Source organism: Saccostrea cucullata, unplaced genomic scaffold, assembly GCF_032062105.1.
Source record: "Saccostrea cucullata isolate Sc308-1 unplaced genomic scaffold, CSIRO_AGI_Scuc_v1 ctg75, whole genome shotgun sequence".
Classification (NCBI taxonomy): Eukaryota; Metazoa; Mollusca; class Bivalvia; order Ostreida; family Ostreidae; genus Saccostrea; species Saccostrea cuccullata.
Genome location: NW_026940114.1, coordinates 336,587 through 354,649, shown reverse-complemented (window position 1 = coordinate 354,649; position 18,063 = coordinate 336,587). Strand labels below are relative to the sequence as shown.

At 32.8% G+C, this 18,063-nt stretch overlaps 2 protein-coding genes across 3 annotated transcripts in view; one reads left to right on the top strand and one right to left on the bottom strand.

The window, feature by feature from the left end:
- Positions 1 to 3,479: 3,479 nt before the first annotated feature.
- LOC134254815 (mitochondrial import inner membrane translocase subunit Tim9-like) lies at positions 3,480 to 17,766 on the bottom strand. 2 transcript variants are annotated; one of them, XM_062737343.1, is made up of 4 exons: positions 17,573 to 17,766; positions 5,575 to 5,640; positions 4,171 to 4,266; positions 3,480 to 3,929 (listed from the first exon to the last, which is right to left on the bottom strand). In XM_062737343.1, exons 2-4 carry the CDS (start codon positions 5,623 to 5,625, stop codon positions 3,801 to 3,803), a joined length of 276 nt encoding a protein of 91 aa, XP_062593327.1. In that variant the 5' UTR covers positions 5,626 to 5,640; positions 17,573 to 17,766; the 3' UTR covers positions 3,480 to 3,800. The 2 variants fall into 2 exon arrangements, with proteins under 2 accessions (XP_062593327.1, XP_062593326.1); XM_062737342.1 differs by lacking the exon at positions 17,573 to 17,766 and adding an exon at positions 6,696 to 6,755.
- The window catches only part of LOC134254816 (TALPID3 protein-like), a 62,025-nt gene continuing 51,050 nt past the window's right edge, over positions 7,089 to 18,063 (top strand). The window contains 8 exon segments of the mRNA XM_062737344.1: positions 7,089 to 7,305; positions 7,757 to 8,730; positions 8,947 to 9,230; positions 9,542 to 9,684; positions 9,900 to 10,065; positions 10,355 to 10,549; positions 10,975 to 11,251; positions 12,842 to 12,929. Of these exon segments, the coding sequence (XP_062593328.1) occupies positions 7,238 to 7,305; positions 7,757 to 8,730; positions 8,947 to 9,230; positions 9,542 to 9,684; positions 9,900 to 10,065; positions 10,355 to 10,549; positions 10,975 to 11,251; positions 12,842 to 12,929 (2,195 nt within the window). The 5' untranslated portion in view covers positions 7,089 to 7,237.

Below are 18,063 nucleotides of genomic sequence, written 5' to 3'. Positions count from 1 at the left end.
GAACTATGTTAACAGAGAGTAGGTTGTATAATTTGTATCACTGATGATTTCTGTGTTATCATAACCTAACTTTTCCTCATCCTGCTACATACATGTACCTGTAAGCTTGCTTATTGTATTCTATCTGTATTTGAATTTGTATACATAGTATATATCATATACAAGTAGCAAAATTTTTATATAAAATCTGGTTATGGATGAGAATAATTGTTGCTTATAGAGATTGTTGCTTTTGTGTACCATAGAATGATGTTACCATAGAATGATGACATATTAACTGCAAATAATAGATGTATTCTGTAGGAATTTTGTTGGTGTAATGTGGACTCTTTTTTTAATATTCTTTACATACACTTTTTTATATGCATTATGAATCAATGGGTTTATACTTGTTTGTCATAAAGCAACGATGTTAAAAATAATGCAACAATTGATTTGAATTCCTTGAATATGTCTGACAGCTAGTGTTGAAAAAAGTATCTATACAATGGTAATTATTAAATATATCCTAGACCTATGTTTTAAAGTTCTTTGTGCACTTCAGCCATTTAAAGGCTCAAAATATTTTTAGCTCGATCATCTTGGAAAAAAAGTCAAGTTTATGCTGCATTCTATTCCTGTGTAAGATTTAGGAACAATTCCATTCCCAACTTGAATGGATGATAATCTAGAGATAACACTCTACCAGCATCTAACTTATTTTTTTTTCAGATGAGTGATGGTTAAAGTTTTAGAGCACACGAAATTTTTTGGAGCAGGTCTCATTCATAAATATCAGTAACTTTCTATGATAACTTGCAGAGATGAAGATGCACATAAAGATATACACACTTGCTTCAGATGCTGGAAATGTCTAGATGAGAGTAATGAGTGAATAGGTCTAGAATTTTGGAGCAAGTTCATTATAAGTAACTACTGGAGTATTGGTCATTTAGGTATGCTTCTGAGACTGGATGGAACCTACACATTATGGCCAATTAAGCAGTTGAATTTTTTGGATAAGGTCCATCGAGTAATTTTAATTCAATCCTACTCAGACAAGAATTCTGTAGATGATGCAGTCATAGGGAAAGACACTACCAGAGCACTTGTTTGATGTGAAAATTTGCTCTACTAAACAAGGGTTGAGAAGAGGTTTAAAATGTTTTCAAATGTGTTTTAATAAAACCTGCATGTTTATATTTTTTAAATTTTCAACTCCAGAATTATGGGATCATTGTCAAGCAAACTGTGTGAAGAAAGGATCAATTTTTACTTCAGAACAAAGGGGCTTAGGCACCTTCCCAGCTCAGGCTCTGTAAGACAGAGCACTTGATTCTCCTAAATCAAACTGGGATCCACAACCTTCTGAAGTTTTCCTGAAACTTTTATCATCATCAAAGCACATACTCACAATTCCGTAGACAAATGACAGCTTCGATAGTCAAGAGGCCCATGGGCCTTATAGGTCACCTGAGCATCATGCAACAACTTTCCAATGATTGAGTTTGGTTCATGTTTTAAACTAGCATGGCATTCAAAATTTTGAAAAAGGAACCATTACTCATCATAACTAGATTTAACATATTTTCACTATAATCAATAGAGCCCCACCTTAACACAAGAAAACTTTACCCTGGGGCCATAAAACTCACAATTTTGGAAGAGGCATTCTTGCTCATCATAACTATGTACTTAGTTAGTTTATTTAATACCCAGGAGCAGAGAAGAAGATTTTCAAAGAATTAATGTATTTTCACTATATAATCAACAGAGCCCCACCCTAACACCAGAACCCCTGACCCAGGGGCCATGAAATTCACAATTTTGAAAGAGACATTCTTGCTCATTATAACTATGTGCTTAGTTAGTTTATTTAATACCCAGGAGCAGAGAAGAAGATTTTCAAACAATTTCTGCATTTTCTCTATATAATCAATAGAGCCCCACCCTAACACAAGAACCCCTGACCCTGGGGCCATAAAATTCACAATTTTGGAAGAGGCATTCTTGCTCATTATAACTATATACTTAGTTAATTCATTGAATACCCAGCAGCAGAGAAGATTTTCAAACAACTTCTGCATTTTCTCTATATAATCAACAGAGCCCCGCCCTAACACAAGAACCCCTGACCCTGGGGCCATAAAATTCACAATTTTGGAAGAGGCATTCTTGCTCATCATAACTATATACTTAGTTAGTTCGTTGAATACCTAGGAGCAGAGAAGAAGATTTTCAAACAATTTCTGCATTTTCTCTATGTAATCAACAGAGCCCCACCCTAGCACTAGAACCCCTGACCCTGGGGCCATAAAATTCACAATTTTGCAAAAGGCATTCTTCCTTATCATAAATATGTACTTGGTTAGTTTATTTAATATAGTTTATTTAATATACAGGAGCAGAGAAGAAGATTTTTAAAGAAATAGTCAATTTTCACTATATAATCAATAGAGCCCCGCCCTAGCACTAGAACCCCTGACACTGGGGCCATAAAATTCACAATTTTGTAAAAGGCATTCTTCCTCATCATAAATATGTACTTGGTTAGTTTATTTAATATACAGGAGCAGAGAAGAAGATTTTTAAAGAAATAGTCCATTTTCACTATATAATCAATAGAGCCCCGCCCTAGCACTAGAACCCCTGACCCTGGAGCCATAAAATTCACAATTTTGTAAAAGGCATTCTTCCTTATCATAAATATGTACTTGGTTAGTTTATTTAATATACAGGAGCAGAGAAGAAGATTTTTAAAGAAATAGTCCATTTTCACTATATAATCAATAGAGCCCCGCCCTAGCACTAGAACCCCTGACCCTGGAGCCATAAAATTCACAATTTTGCAAAAGGCATTCTTCCTCATGATAACTATGTACTTAGTAAGTTTATATAATACCCAGGAGCAGAGAAGAAGATTTTTAAAGAAACAATGCTTTTCACTATATAATAAATAGAGCCCCACCCTAGCACTAGAACCCCAACCCTGGGGCCATGAATTTCACAATTTTGGTAGAGGACTCAATGGTCATTACATTCATGCCAACAGTTTGCCTGCTTGATGTCCAGGAGTAAAGTAGAAGATTTTTAAAGATTGCACTAATTTTAGTGGTTTTGGCCCCACCCCTCAGGCCCCAGGGGGGCAGGGACCATGAAATTCACAATTTTTGTTCCCCTTCACCCATAAATGCTTTATGTAAAATTTGGTGGAAATTGTTGAGTGGTTGCAGAGAAGAAGCTGAAAATGTTCAAATGTTAACACACGACGCACGACGAACGATGCACGACGACGGACAAAAACAGATAGCCAGGTGACCTAAAAATCTTGATAAAGCTAAAGAGATATTGAACAAATTAGGTAAAAAGAATGTAAGCCCTACAAAAAATCTTCCCAAATCTTTTTTTATGGGGAATAAAAACTGATAAAAACAATATGTATCTCCTCCCCTTGATCAGATAATAAAATGTCCCAGACCTGAAGGGTTAAGAAAGACAAATTTACTTGAACATACAAGTAATACTTTAATACATATTTTTGACAATTTATGTCACATTTCAGTCATTTCACATCCATAAAAAAAATGCCTAACATTTTCATTTCTCAATATTTTGGTGTACTTGATTCCATGATTTTGCAATTTTTAAAAGAATTCATACATTTTTATATATAAATTTTCATAATCATGACAATTGTGCTTCCAAAAAGAATTGGTGATGACATCCCATTTCTCTCTACAATTGTCATTATGGACACAACGATCCTTAAAATGGATCTTAACAAATCTAGTTAAATGTCCTCCTAAGTAAAATGGCAATCATCAACTCTTTCCAGCCATTGTTTTATATGGTGAGTCATCTGTATGCTGTAAATGGTGCTCCTGGAATCGGGTAGATATCCTCTGTGTGGACTTCAAATATTTCTCTAAGCAGTTTAGGGAACAGCTATTCTGAAATCAGAAATAAACCATGATAAATGGTGAGTGGATCAAAAATTTAGCTTTCAAATATTTCATTAAAAAAATGTAGCAATATGGGAAAATATGACTTAACTGTATGTGTTGAAGAGGAAATGTTTACTAACATTGGAGATTGTTAAAAAGGGAAAAATATGTACTAAATCATGTTTTAGGCAAATAGCAAGGCTCATGTATATCTTAATGTCACAGAAGTTACCAAAACATTACATACCTCAGCATTTGAAATTTTTCTTGTAGTAAAATCATGAATACAGTCTTTAAAACACATCTGTGTAATTTTATTATATGCTCCAATAAACTCTTTAAACTGAAAATAAAAACACCGCAATATTAGTTCAGCTTGGAGTGAAACAAATAAATTAAATATCTGTATTTTACTAACACAAAAAGGGGCTTACTTATTTCTAGAAATACCACATATATTCTTTAATTAGATAGAGATATTGCCCAAAATCACTTCTCAAAAAATGAACAAGAGAATTGTTTGTAAAACACTTATGCCCCCCTCTCCCATATAACTTGGATTTATTTTTTTAGGACATACATCTGTCAAAAATGGCTTGGTCATACCCAAAACAGAACTTGAGCTAGATATTCCTATGATAAATCTGTATACTAAATTTCATTTCAGTATGTGCAACCTCTGAAAAGAAAATGAACGGAAACTGTTCTTTAAAATTTCTTGGTCCAAGGGGCATAACTCTGTCAAAAATGGCTTGATCGTACCCAAAACAAAACTTGACCAAGATATTCTTATGACAGTCTTCACGAAAAAGAAAAATTGTCACAGGACATTCGGACAGACAGTTAACACAATTTTACAGGACCAAACAAATTTTTACCAGTCCAATACTTTTATCATATAATGATCATAACGAAGTTACTTCATAGCATTTGAATCAATCAACAGATACCACATTAAAAGATTAACTGAAATGTTTCTTTTTCTTTCCTGGTACTGTTCCATCGAAATATTTTAGAGACATCGTGGCGGAAGTAGATTTTAAAACAATCACAATCAACAAAACATTTTTAATAATGTGTTTTGGTATTAGTTAATTAAAGCATCTATATGATGAAATAGGAAATATATATAATTAAAAACCTGACCAAAACAAACTTCGGACAAACGGACCGATTTTACTAGTCAGTACATCGGACCAATAAGATTTTCACCTGTTTTGTCCGACGGACCGGTGCTTTTGGGATAGACTGTTATGATAAATCTATATACTAAATTACATTTCAGTATGTGCAATGGTTATGAAGAAAATGAATGGAAACTTGGTGGAGCGACCGACAGACAGTAGCAAAGCAATATGCCCTCCCTCCTTCCAAATTGGGGGGGGGGGGGGGGGGTAAAAAAAATGAGAGAAATTTCACACATCATTGTTATACTTATTTTTTGCATACATACAAACTTGCTATTCAAAATTTTACTAATTATATCACAAAGGCACTGCAAAAGTAAACGTCAATCTCTTTATAAGTTATTACTTCTGTTGTGAAAATACTAACACATACTCATAAGAGCATTACTATATATCCTCCAACTTTGTTGCCATGGAATAGTATTTAAGCATATTTATAATAGATACTCTAACAAGTAGCTAACCTGCTTAACTGCAGCCTCAGGATCTATTTCTTGTGTTTCTTGTGTTGCCATGCTCTATATATTTATCTGAAAAAAAAATGTTTTGTAAAACACTTGATGCCCCCGGCCTATATGACAGTTCATGGCAAAGATTACAGTATCTTAAATGCAAGTCAAACTCTAAGGTCATGCAAGCAAAAATAAAGATACCCACAGGTGTGGCCACAAAGACAACACTTATAAAATATAAGAAAGCCATAATACCAACCATTCAAAAAAATTATGACCAGGTCATATGTTAATTGCCCAAAGAAATGTCTTATTACAAGAAACACATTTTGTAAAATCTGAAAGCCCCAGCACTATCTGTTCAAAAGACGTAGCCAAGCTTAAAGATTTCTAAAAATATGTTGAACTCCAAGGTCAAAATTGTTGGTATACCTGAGGGAATGTCTTTCTTATTGTTTATATAAAAAAAAAACAAAAACAAAAACAAAAAACACTAGCAACAACTTTTCTAAAGGTTAATGGCCAAAGTTAAATATTATTTTAAAAGCAAGTGAGTCTCTAAAGTCAAGGCCAAAAAGTAAAAAATTGTACCCTAGGAAAGTTATGTCATCGATCGTTGGCTACCCATGACTCCATCATCACCAGGTGATAGGTAAACAACAAGATCACATGTGGGTATCCAACGAGGAAGAACGGTCTTATTACAATTTTTTAGAATACAAAAATGCAAAGTATGAAAGCTATACCACCAACCACTCAAAAGTGCCATAAGGACAAGGTTAAAGTTAAGTAAAATTTTGCATAATATGAACAGTTCCCTGGTATATTCATTCAGATAACTCATTCCTTGACCTTGGAGTTTTATTTGCATTTTACTTTAAAAACTTTAACATTCACAAAAAAACCCCTCCCAAATGTGAATACCAGTGTTTCATAAACACATCATGCTTAAAACTTGGATACCTTCATTGAACAAATTCGAAATGACATTGAATGATTTATAAACATTTTCCGTGAGTTACAAAATATTTCGGTTCAAACCAGATTGTTTTAACTATTGTCATAAAATTGTGATCACAATAAGTCAAATCACTGTAAGAACATCCAAAATGCAACGGCATGTGTTTGTTTACCTTCCCACGTGGGTGCTTTTGACAAGTTTCAACATATACTTCTTCTATCGTAAATGATTCAAAGAAAACCTAAATCCAATAAAATAAATTTTGATTGGATAATCTATATTTACATTTCATAAAAGTAGAAATATATTAAGAATTACAAAATCTATACATGTAAAATTGATGAATTATATATCTTTTAAATAAATATATGAAATTAATTATAAAAATGTAAATAATTTTACTAAAACATTATTTATCAACATTTTACGACAAGCATGAACTAGAAAATGCACCAATGAAAATTCTCGTTCTATTCGAAACTCAAGAAATATTTTTGTTGACGATATGAATGCAGCGGGTGTAACAAAATAGTTTTGATAGAAAAATACCAAGAAAACGTAGCGTATCGCGTATAATAATTATGAAGATGTGATGGATAAGTATTAATGAAAATGTAAAGTGTTACAAGAAAATCACGCAAGTAAGTGCATTTCGCAGTGTAGCAATATGCATTCGAATTTCCTCACTTGTGAAATGCACTGTGAATAGAAGAAATGGAGGGTATGCTTGAGTTGCTGTCAACGACAGACGCAGCAGTTAAGGCCTTAGATAGAACAAGCAGGTAAGTGCTTCAAGCTAAATATGCTTAGTGGTTTGTATAAGCTTAAAGTTGACATGATATGAGGTAATTCACTATATTTAAGGAGTGTAGCTTATTTAACAAAAAATGTAGGCCCACATTTTCAATGCCTATGTTATGTCTATCTTAATTATTTACAAAAACGGGGGTTGGGGGTGGGCTTAGCACCCTCTCTTTCAGTTATTTTGCCTATGCTATTTCCTATTACATTCAGCTAAAACATTGACGTCACATTTTTAGTAACCTTCTATGGCTCGTGTTTTTTGAATATCATATAGTTTCCAGGAGATCAGTAGCTCCCTGGTGGGAAAAAAATTGAGAGGGATCATTGTAACCAGGGAACATCAGTTAGAACTATATATAAAACACTTCTTCTCATATAAAAAGAGATTATTTTAAAAACTCTTATGTTAGTTTGTTGGTTATATTCCAGATCCCAATCATCAATAAGCAGCAGGTCATCATCAGGATCAAAGAAGAAGAGTGCATCAGAAGTACCAGACAGTGGAATTGGTCAAACTGAGGACAGATCTCAGAAATCTAAGGCATCTCACAGTAGAGATACTGATGAGCTAGATATATCTCAGCACAGCTCTGATGTCAGTACAACAGCCAGCGATGTATTGATCAGGTCCACTACAGCAGCACCGGGAGAGAAAAGTATCTTAGATGATGTAACTTTTCAGAGTGTTGATAATACAAGCAACATTTCAAAGTGTTCAAAATATTCCTATGGAAAAGAAAACTTCAACAGTTCTGGACCTGTTAAAGTGAAAGTGTCTTCTAAATTGCTGAGAGAAATTAAGTCTCCTTATGAAAGCCCAAGGGAGGAAACAAATACTGGAGAGGAATCCCCCAAAGTTCAGAATGTACAACCAGAGTTCAATCCAAGTAAATCAAAGGTACAGAGTAGCAGTATAGGGATACGCAAAATCTCAACAGAATCTAAGGCAAGTTCTAGAGGAGGAGATACTTCTAGATCACACAGTGGAGCTTCAGATGTTCATAAACCATCTAGTCGACCAAACTCAGCAACTTCAAAGTCCTCCACTGTTAGCCAGCCTGGATCTATAGCTAAAGGACCTTCTTCAAAGTCACTAAAAGATTCAAAGACAGTTAGCGAGACTTCTGTATCAAAACCTGTAAGTAACAACCCCAAGGATATCATAACTCTACAAAGCACCCCACAGAGAAAACAGCCTGCTCAACCTCAGAAACCAAATACACCAGAAAAACGAAGGAAGACTGAAGGATTCTCTCAACCTGGTTTTGTAGACCGGCATACACCTGAAAAATTGTACAGAGACAAGAAAATTCTTCGTAACGAGGATGATGATACAGGCAGCTATATTGAAGAGTTCTGTAAAAAACCAACAGAAAGACAGGATGTGGTGCCAGAAAAATTAGGTATTATTATGAGTGAATTGTACAAAATTAAACATGTCTATCAGTTTATGAAAAACATTCAAAAAAAACAAATTCTTTTGTTCATATTTCAGAAATGTAAAACATCATTCCTAAAGTTACTTGCCTGTGTTTCAATGTCTCTTTTATCTGACCTATTTTTTTTCTGAGGAAAAAAAAATGTTGAATTATTCATTTTGTTTGTTTGTTTCCAAATAGTAACAGAATCAGTAGAGACCAGCATTAACAGTGCCACTAGTAGTCAACCAGAGATTGTCACCATACCCGAGAGGATTGTTACCATATCAACCAGGAGCTCAGTCTCCTCTGACCACTCACTCAGTGACTCGGGTCAGATCCTCACCGTCCAGGAGAGACTGGTCACGATCTCAGCAGGTCAGCCAATGGAGGACGAGGATTTTACTGTCAGTCACACTAAAGTGGAGGAGGAGGAAGAAAAAATCCCACCAAGACTGCCTGATAAATTCCATCAATATACCAAGGTAAGTCCTCAGGGAGCCTCATCTAACAAATACATCTGCTCAGGAAACTGGTTTATTTTTATTCTGTGTTGTTTTTTTTAAACCAGTTTATAAGTTTTTTTATCATTTACTATTAATTACTATCTTAAACCAATCTATCATCCCTAAAGGATTTAGTAATAAAAGATTATTCAGAGTCTGGAAATTCCTCAATAAATCATATTTAAATTGCATATTAATTTTGTAAAATTCTCCATTATCAAAAATCATAAAGTTTAACAATAGATTTGTAGTTTATGTATGTGTACCAAATATTCTTTCCTTCCATGAAGCACCAGAGTGGTGGGTTGAGGCAGGGATCAGAAAGCAGTGGAGTTTCTGTTATGGAGCATCCATCTGATTCAGATGACATCCATGTTGAAAAGTTCCGCTTGTCAGAAAAGCAACAGTTGATGAAAGAAAATTTTACCAAGAGGTAACATTAAGCAACAATTGATGAAAGAAAATTTTACGAAGAGGTAACATCTTCAAGAAATAATACAAGAAGAACTTAGAATAAACCATTTACTTTGTGTATTACTATAAAAATTCAAAATATTAAAAATTTGAAAGAGCATGGAGAAAAATGAAATCTTAAAAAAATTCCTGTTCATGTGAATTTTATATGTTCATCAATTTTTTGATATTAAGGTTGCAAGGGGGTCCTAAAAAGAGGGTTGTTCAGCCTAGACTTATTGGTCCAGCTGCCAAGTCAACAAAGAAGGAAACTAAGGAGCCAACTATCCAGAACACAGAGGCCATTACTGCTGCAGTGGCTGCTAGTGCCGCAATAGCTGCCACACAACCATTTCTTAAGGTATAGCTGTAGGACCTAGTGGAAAATAGCACTGAATGATTTTAAATGATAAAAAAAGATCTTACTTGAAATTTTTTACTTAGTATTGAATTCATAATATATCATATATTTTGGAATTTCCTTTCATTCTACTGTGACAATGTGTTAGTCTGTATACATAGGTATTTTGATTATCAGCAAGCACCTCTACGACTGGAAAAAGCTTGCTTTTGATATACACTTTTATGATCAATGATGAAGATAAATATACATATTTGCTGTTTTTAAAAAAAAACGTGTTTAATGTTAGGCACAACAAGAACTAGAGAACAAAATGACCAGCATTCTGAATCAGATAGGCAGTCTCCAGTCTGACGTGGCCCCTCCACTGAAGGGGGATACAGAATCTGAGAGGGTAGCCCAGCTGGAGAAACAGCTGGCCAAGGTCACAGAGCAGAGAATACAACATCTAGAGAAGTTACAAGAACAACAGGTGGCCATGCAGGTATTTTATGTTCAACCTTGCAGGGTTACATGACTCCTACCTTTTGGAGAATTTTCAGTAGTTTGGCCATTTTTAGTCAGAACAGAGCAACCAAACAATTTGTTAAAGATGGCCTTAGTCATATATTGATGTCCATGTGGACAGAACTAACTTTTACATCTAACTGCTAAGGTATACAATTATAGTTATTTGAACTCTTGGGTAAATGTGTATGTTTTTTTTTAAAATAGCAATTAGCATTTCAGATTCACCTCATTATTAATTGAAAACAGATAATATAACAAGATCCTCAACAAGTTAATTTTCTGTTATCAGTATTCATCAGAGCTGTAATGTAAATGTGTATAAAAGGTTTAGATTCATAATAAACCTTTTAATACACCTTTTATTCTTTTAAAATTATTCATTAACTTTTACTGTTACAGGCAAAATTGTTATCGTTATCAAGAACACCACAAAATCGAACTGAAGTTCCCAGATCTAAATCACCAACAATAAGGTCTCCTTCATGGAGTCCACCTGTCCAGAGGAAGAAAGAATTTCCACCAAAACCAATCATAAAGACGACGGTCCCAAAACCTGGTCACGGGGATTACAACCAGGAGCAGTTCCGGGATCACAGATCCCCCGAGACCCCCAAACCCAGGACCAACCCTCCCAAACCTCTGTCTTTTGAATTCCGAAACAAGAAACAACCATCAAGTAAAGTATTTCTGACTTTGTCTGTAATATGTGTATATTTTCTTGTACTTCTCTATTTATGTGTACTTAAATTTATGCTTCAGGTGTTTAACATTTTAGAATTATGATTCATCAAAACTTTATATTAAATTAGTCAAGGTGAATTTAACCCTTACTATATTTCAAGAATTGATAGTTTCTAAATTAATTGGATATTGGTGTCATTTTCAAAATATTTTTTAGTCACCATTGACTAGTAAAAATGGCCAATAGCAAGTCTGTCCAAAAATGGGCCTGAAAAATTCAACTGATGTATAAATAGATCAACTTATAGGCGAGACAGCATTGTGGATTTTTTTAGGACAAATCTTGATATTTCCTTGAAAGAAATCATTCATGAGGATTTATTTTGTGGTAGTTCAAAAATTCAAAGACACATGCATTGCCAGAAGAATGGCATATCTTTTCAAAAATGTTTGCTTGATGATAATTGCAAAACTTTAGAAATCACAAAATTTTCACCTTGAAACAGAAATCCTCCAGCATCGGGGAAGCCTTCGTTAACCTGACAACTCTCAGCTCAAAAACTTAAGAGTTCTTAGAGAAATTGTTTGAAGTGGCCATGAAAAATATTCAATGTGCAATGACATCTCTTCTTACGTGATTGTAATCTTTATCAACAATTAAAGAGGGAGTCAACTTCTGAATTAAAGTATACCAGAATTTGGCTCTATGCTAGCATTTCACTCCACGGTATTGCAAAAATCTGGATGTTCATTTTTAAAAGAACCTCAATTTTGGATAAAAGCTTTAAAAATTATAAATTGTTGATAAACACTGGGTTATTCTACGTGTTTGCAGGGGATTCCATAAAACAATAACATACTATTTACCAGTGTTTTTCTGTTTTTCATAGCCTTGATTTTGTTTATTAGTCAACAAATATGTAGTTTAAATATTCTTGTTCTACATGTATAAGCTAATCAAATTAAATGTATTATTAGCACTTTAATGTCAAATCATAAGACATTTTTTTCAAAACAGATTGACAATTTTATAATCATTGTTAATTGTATGAAATATTTATATTTTTTTGTTGATATGAAATATAAGAAGGTCATACAAACAAATATTTGTCTGATTTTACAGACAAAATTATTGACAATTTACTTATGGAATTACATATGAATTTTTCAAATGGAGCATATGTTTATTCAGTTAAATACAGAATTTTGATATTTGAAATAAGATGATACTTTAAAGTTGTTCACATGTTTACTGATAAAATTGATGACTTTTTCTATTTATTCAATGATGATTGGTGTCACTTATTGCCCATACTTAGAACTGAATCTCTGTTTGCTGGAATTGTGGTTGTTGTTCTCTTACCATGTATGGATATGCAGGAATAGTTTTTACTTCAATTATTTTTTTAATGATTTGCATGCTAAGTTTTAGCAGATCAATTTAGACTTGATAATTAATTGTACCATTATTTAACCCTAGTACATCTAGAAATATTTTGTTTGTTATTCTGCCAGACATACTTGTTTACAGTATTACTTGAAATGAGAAAGTTGAAAGTTTAACTTTGGTATCCTTTTTTTGCAGCTCGAGGGATACTGGAGGAAATCTTGGCATCTGATGCATCCCCTCGCCGTGACGTCCCAGAGCCCACCAAATACGAAGACAAAGACAAGTAAGTAGTGAAGGGAAAAATGACAAATGTCAAAATAAATCATGTAAATAGGGAGAAAGTCAGACTTCCTCACGAGTATAAAGAGTATAAAAAAAAAATTAAAAAAGACATAAAGCCCAACTTACGGAGAGTTGGGAATTCAGACAAGCAGAAAATGTGAAGGAAGCACAACTCAAATAAAATATAAAGTTTGATGTCAATTTCCAACACAGCCAATCACAATTTCTGGCTTGCAAGAATTAAATAGAGGAGTAAATATTTCAAGTGATTTATACACATTAAAATCCTGTTTCTGATCTGATATTTTTTTTTATCTTTGAATTTATGATGATATGAAAAATAGTGTTTGTAACATCACTATAAGCATGTTTCAGTTATAACATGGGTAGGATGTGTATAAAACATCCTCATTTTATCTGTTTGGAAGTACATATAGGTGACTTTTCTTCTCTATATATATGCAGATGAACTGAGTTTTAGAGTGTGGGTTTAAGATAATGTATTACAGACTGATTTTTTCTTCGATGAGTGCACTTTTAATTAAATTACTGCCTTTAAGGAGATTTGCAACAAGACGTACAAAGTACCTATAGCTTTAAATATATAAATTTCATACTGGATATGTTAATTTAGAACTTAGAGTTTATGTTCTTATGATCAAAATGAAGAGATATATACCTATGAGTGAATTTTTAGCTCTACTGGTCAGAGACCAGAAGAGCTTATGTGATAGTAATGCGTCCGTCGTCCGTCCGTCTGTCTGTCTGTCTGTCTGTCTAAACAATTTTTCAAAATGCTACTCCTCCTACAGTTTTGGTTTGATTTCAATATAACTTGGCACACAAGTAGACTACACTAAGATACATAATTCTGTGCATCGGTTTTTGATTTTGATTAACGGTGTTGCCATGGTTACTAAAAATAGAAATTTCTGTGAATTTTCTTCAAAATGCTACTCCTCCTACAGTTTTGGTCCGATTTCAATATAACTTGGCACACAAGTAGACTACACTAAGATACATAATTCTGTGCATCGGTTTTTGATTTCAATGAACGGTGTTGCCCTTGTTACTAAAAATAGAAATTTCTGTGAAATGCTTTCAAAATGCTACTTCTCCTACAGTTTTGGTCCGATTTCAATATAACTTGGCACACAAGTAGACTACACTAAGATACATAATTCTCTAGATCGGTTTTTGATTTCGATGAACGGTGTTGCCATGGTTACTAAAAATAGAAATTTCTGTGAAATGCTTTCAAAATGCTACTTCTCCTACAGTTTTAGTCCGATTTCAATATAACTTGGCACATAACTAGACTACACTAAGATACATAATTCTGTGCATAGGTTTTTGATTTTGATGAACGGTGTTGCCCTTGTTACTAAAATAGAAATTTCTGTGAAATGCTTTCAAAATGCTACTCCTCCTACAGTTTGGTCCGATTTCAGTATGACTTGGCACACAAATAGACTATACTAAGATACATAATTCTGTGCATTGGTTTTTATTTTGATGAGCGGCAAGGATAATTTCTCTATTTATTGCTGTAAAAACCAGTAGAGCTACAGTCTCTACAGAGACTTCTGGTTTTAAATTGTGAAAAACAAAACTTTTCTGCAAAATATTCTTTTTGCAAAATTTTTATCATACACTGTACTTTTATAAAAATGTGTGTATTCTTAGGGTTGTTCAAACCCAAGCAATAAAATTTTTTTTTTCTTAGAAACTCACATATTAAACCACTACACCACAGAAATATGACAGAAACATACTCGCTTCAGTCATGTTAAATATGGCTCTTTATAAAGCTGATTTCAAATATTTCTCAGAAAAATGTGAATGTTCATTGTCATTAAAGTGTATTAAATTTTTATGGTATAAGGTCTTTTATCCATGATTTGTTATACAGAAAAATGAACATTTTTTAATGTATACTTTGAGGATACATTTGAAAAAAATGAAATGAAGAATCAGTCAAATTAGATTTCTCTAGAGCTCATTATTATTTTATAAATCTGAATACAGGTAATTGAATGGACCATAAGATATTGGCAACAGTAAATGGTGTTATGTATCTTCATATGAATGAATGATTCCAATCAATGGATTATACTCAATTTTACTAGTATATTTTACAACCTCAGATAGATTGTTAGAAAGCATCCATTTCATTACTTGAGATGTAAGGAACACAAGTATGAGATAAGCTTGTTTATCTCCTAGTAACCCACTAAATTATCTCCTCATTGAATGGGACAATAACATTGAAATATATACAAATTAATTGATTCTGTTCTTATGGAAATGGTATATTAAAAGAGTTTAAGTGAGATGTAAAAAACGAAGCCTGTTTACTTCCTGGTTCAAGAAAACATGGGAGATAACACAAACCCAAAACTTTTCAAAACATTGTCCTTTGAACAGAATTTTGTATAAATATTAAAAAGATAAGTTAGGAGAAAAATCTAAATGACTGAAAGGACAGAAAAGTACTAAGCTCTGTTACACAGAATACATGAGTATATTAATTTTCTTTGAGAATTAATTTACAAAAAAAAAAAAAAATAAAAGCTGCAATTTTTCATGAATAAGGGTATGTTCATGATTTATAGGTGTATAATTATACTATACAATGGAATTAAATCGTTATTTAAAAAAAAAAAACAAAGAATCACGAGAATGTGGATTGAGAGAGTGTTGATACACTTAACAAAAAGTGGGAATTTGAGTATTTGCATTAACACTAAAATTATTGATTAGTAGACATATCTACGGAAGCCCATTAGTGCCAACCTGTATATATAAAGGAAAAGCGATATATAAAAGCAAACCTCTATATATAAAGAAAATGCGATATATATAAAGAAAACCTCGATATATATAAAGAAAACCTCGATATATATAAAGGAAATGCGATATATATAAAGAAAACCTCGATATATATAAAGGAAATGCGATATATATAAACAAAACTTCGATATATATAAAGAGAAAATTTTCCACTGCCTGACCTTTAACATGTTTAATGAGCTACATTACATCGCCAACATATGATAAGCAACTCCCGGTCCAATGTTTTGATTTCAATCAGTTGGTTTTGCCGTTTCAGGATGGTATTCAGCGTGTTGTGTTTTCTTCCTTTGTGTATCTTGATAATTATGACAATTAAATCTAAAGCTTAAACACTCTGTTCTCCTTACATTTCAGACGTGTTGGGCAGAATTACACCAATGAGTGATTTTTCGGCTTAAAATGTATATTACATAGCACTAAATGTTGGGAGTCTTTTTCAATCGAAATATAATTTTCGGTGCAAAAATACAGATGTGTTTTATCATTTTTTATAAGTTCTTTAACGTTTTACTATGTTTTTACATGATGTAGATTTTCAAATCGATTTAATTTACAATGTGGGACAAAAATCCGCAGTTTAATTATGTAAATGTGCATGCACTGACTCGTTTCTTTTTATCTTTTAACAAATACTTTATTTTTTTCACACCAAAAGACCCTTAAATTATTACATACTAGTATACGGTAAAAGTACATGTCGCTTTCTTCCCTCATATTCAAATGCACTGGGTACCTTCATCTCTCCCCTCCCGATTCTTTTTTTTCTTTTTTTTTCAATCAATGGGCGTACTCGTAAATTATTTTTATAATGAATTTAAATAAATTTGAATTAGGGCATTAAAAAAGTTCTTGTTAAGACCCCACCTTTAACATTATATTTTCATAAATTCTCGATTGTGAAACCAAAGTTAGTAAGTTTGGTGAAAAAAAAAACAAGGTAGGTTGTAAAAAAACGAAGTTAATCAAAATACATGTAAAGCCAATAAAACACAGAAAATACAATACATATGTTACATTAAAACATGTAAAAGTTTAAATCTAAAGTTTAAACTTATCTGTAACTATCTAGATAAGTTTAAACTTTAGATTTAAACTTTTAATGTAACGCATATACTTAATTATGAATGCATTTAAATAAATGTTCTTCTTCTCAATTAAGTGCATTATTTTAAGTAATGTTGATATATGCATGTACAAACAAATAAACACTATTAAATAGCAACATTTTTCCGATTCTGGGAAAGTTCTGAGTACTGTATAACTGATTTCCCCCTGCCAGGAGTTAATCTGTATATAATCTTGATGGACAGCTGAGTGCTACAGGTCACGCAGTGGAAAAATTTCTCTTTATATATATCACATTTCTCTTTATGTATATCGAGGTTTTGTTTATAATATATATATCGCTTTTCTCTTTTTATATATCGAGGTTTTGTTTATATATATCACATTTCCTTTATAGATATCCAGGTTTCGTTTATATATATCGCATTTCCTTTATATATATCCAGGTTTTGTTTATATATATTGTATTTCCTTTATATATCGAGGTTTGCTTTTATATATTGCATTTCCTTTATATATAGAGGTTGGCACTAATGGGCTTCCGTACATATCGGGTTATTTTTCTGATAAATAGCAGTGAAAAGGAAGTTTAGTATTAACATTCCTCAGTAAACAAGCTCTTCTTTTTAAGGAGATAAAATCTGATTAATAGGCATAACTCAACATCACCTTAAACTGACATTTAATCTAAGATAAGAATATTAGTATAATCATATAGATCACCATGGGCTTATTTGGTAGAATCCTACAATTAACAGCTGATTTGTATGTCATCTGTATCATGCTGTACATCACTCTGTCACCCCCAGACAGCGATTAGTGTCGGTACACGCCCACCTGGAGACGGTAAAGCTGCTGGTATTGTCTCCTGGCAGGTTTCCTGTGTCTCAGAATTCACCCTGACAGGAATCACGTAGGCAGCTGTTAAAATGTAAAACAATTCCTATAGAGAGGTGCATGTTTCTGAGTCCTTAGTGTGATTATATTTATATAACTAGGATATTCTGATCAGGGAAAAAGGATTGATACATCTGTACGTGTCATAGAAGACCAAGTATAGTAAATTATTGGCTTTGCGAGTAAAGGAAATTTTCAACAAGCTATCGGTATTTAAAAAAAACACACAAACACAAGAAATAAAGAAATAAAAATCCATATTGAAAGAATTGTACATGTGTTACTGTAAACATAATATAGTGGTAAGTATGTTCCAT

Excerpts from the sequence above, each read along its gene's own strand:
- LOC134254815 (XM_062737343.1), bottom strand. The coding sequence starts at position 5,625 with ATGGCAACACAAGAAACACAAGAAATAGATCCTGAGGCTGCAGTTAAG. Across the intron at positions 4,267-5,574 it reads CTGAGGCTGCAGTTAAGCAG|TTTAAAGAGTTTATTGGAGC; the intron begins GTTAGCTACTTG and ends TTTTATTTTCAG. Across the intron at positions 3,930-4,170 it reads GAAAAATTTCAAATGCTGAG|AATAGCTGTTCCCTAAACTG; the intron begins GTATGTAATGTT and ends TTCTGATTTCAG.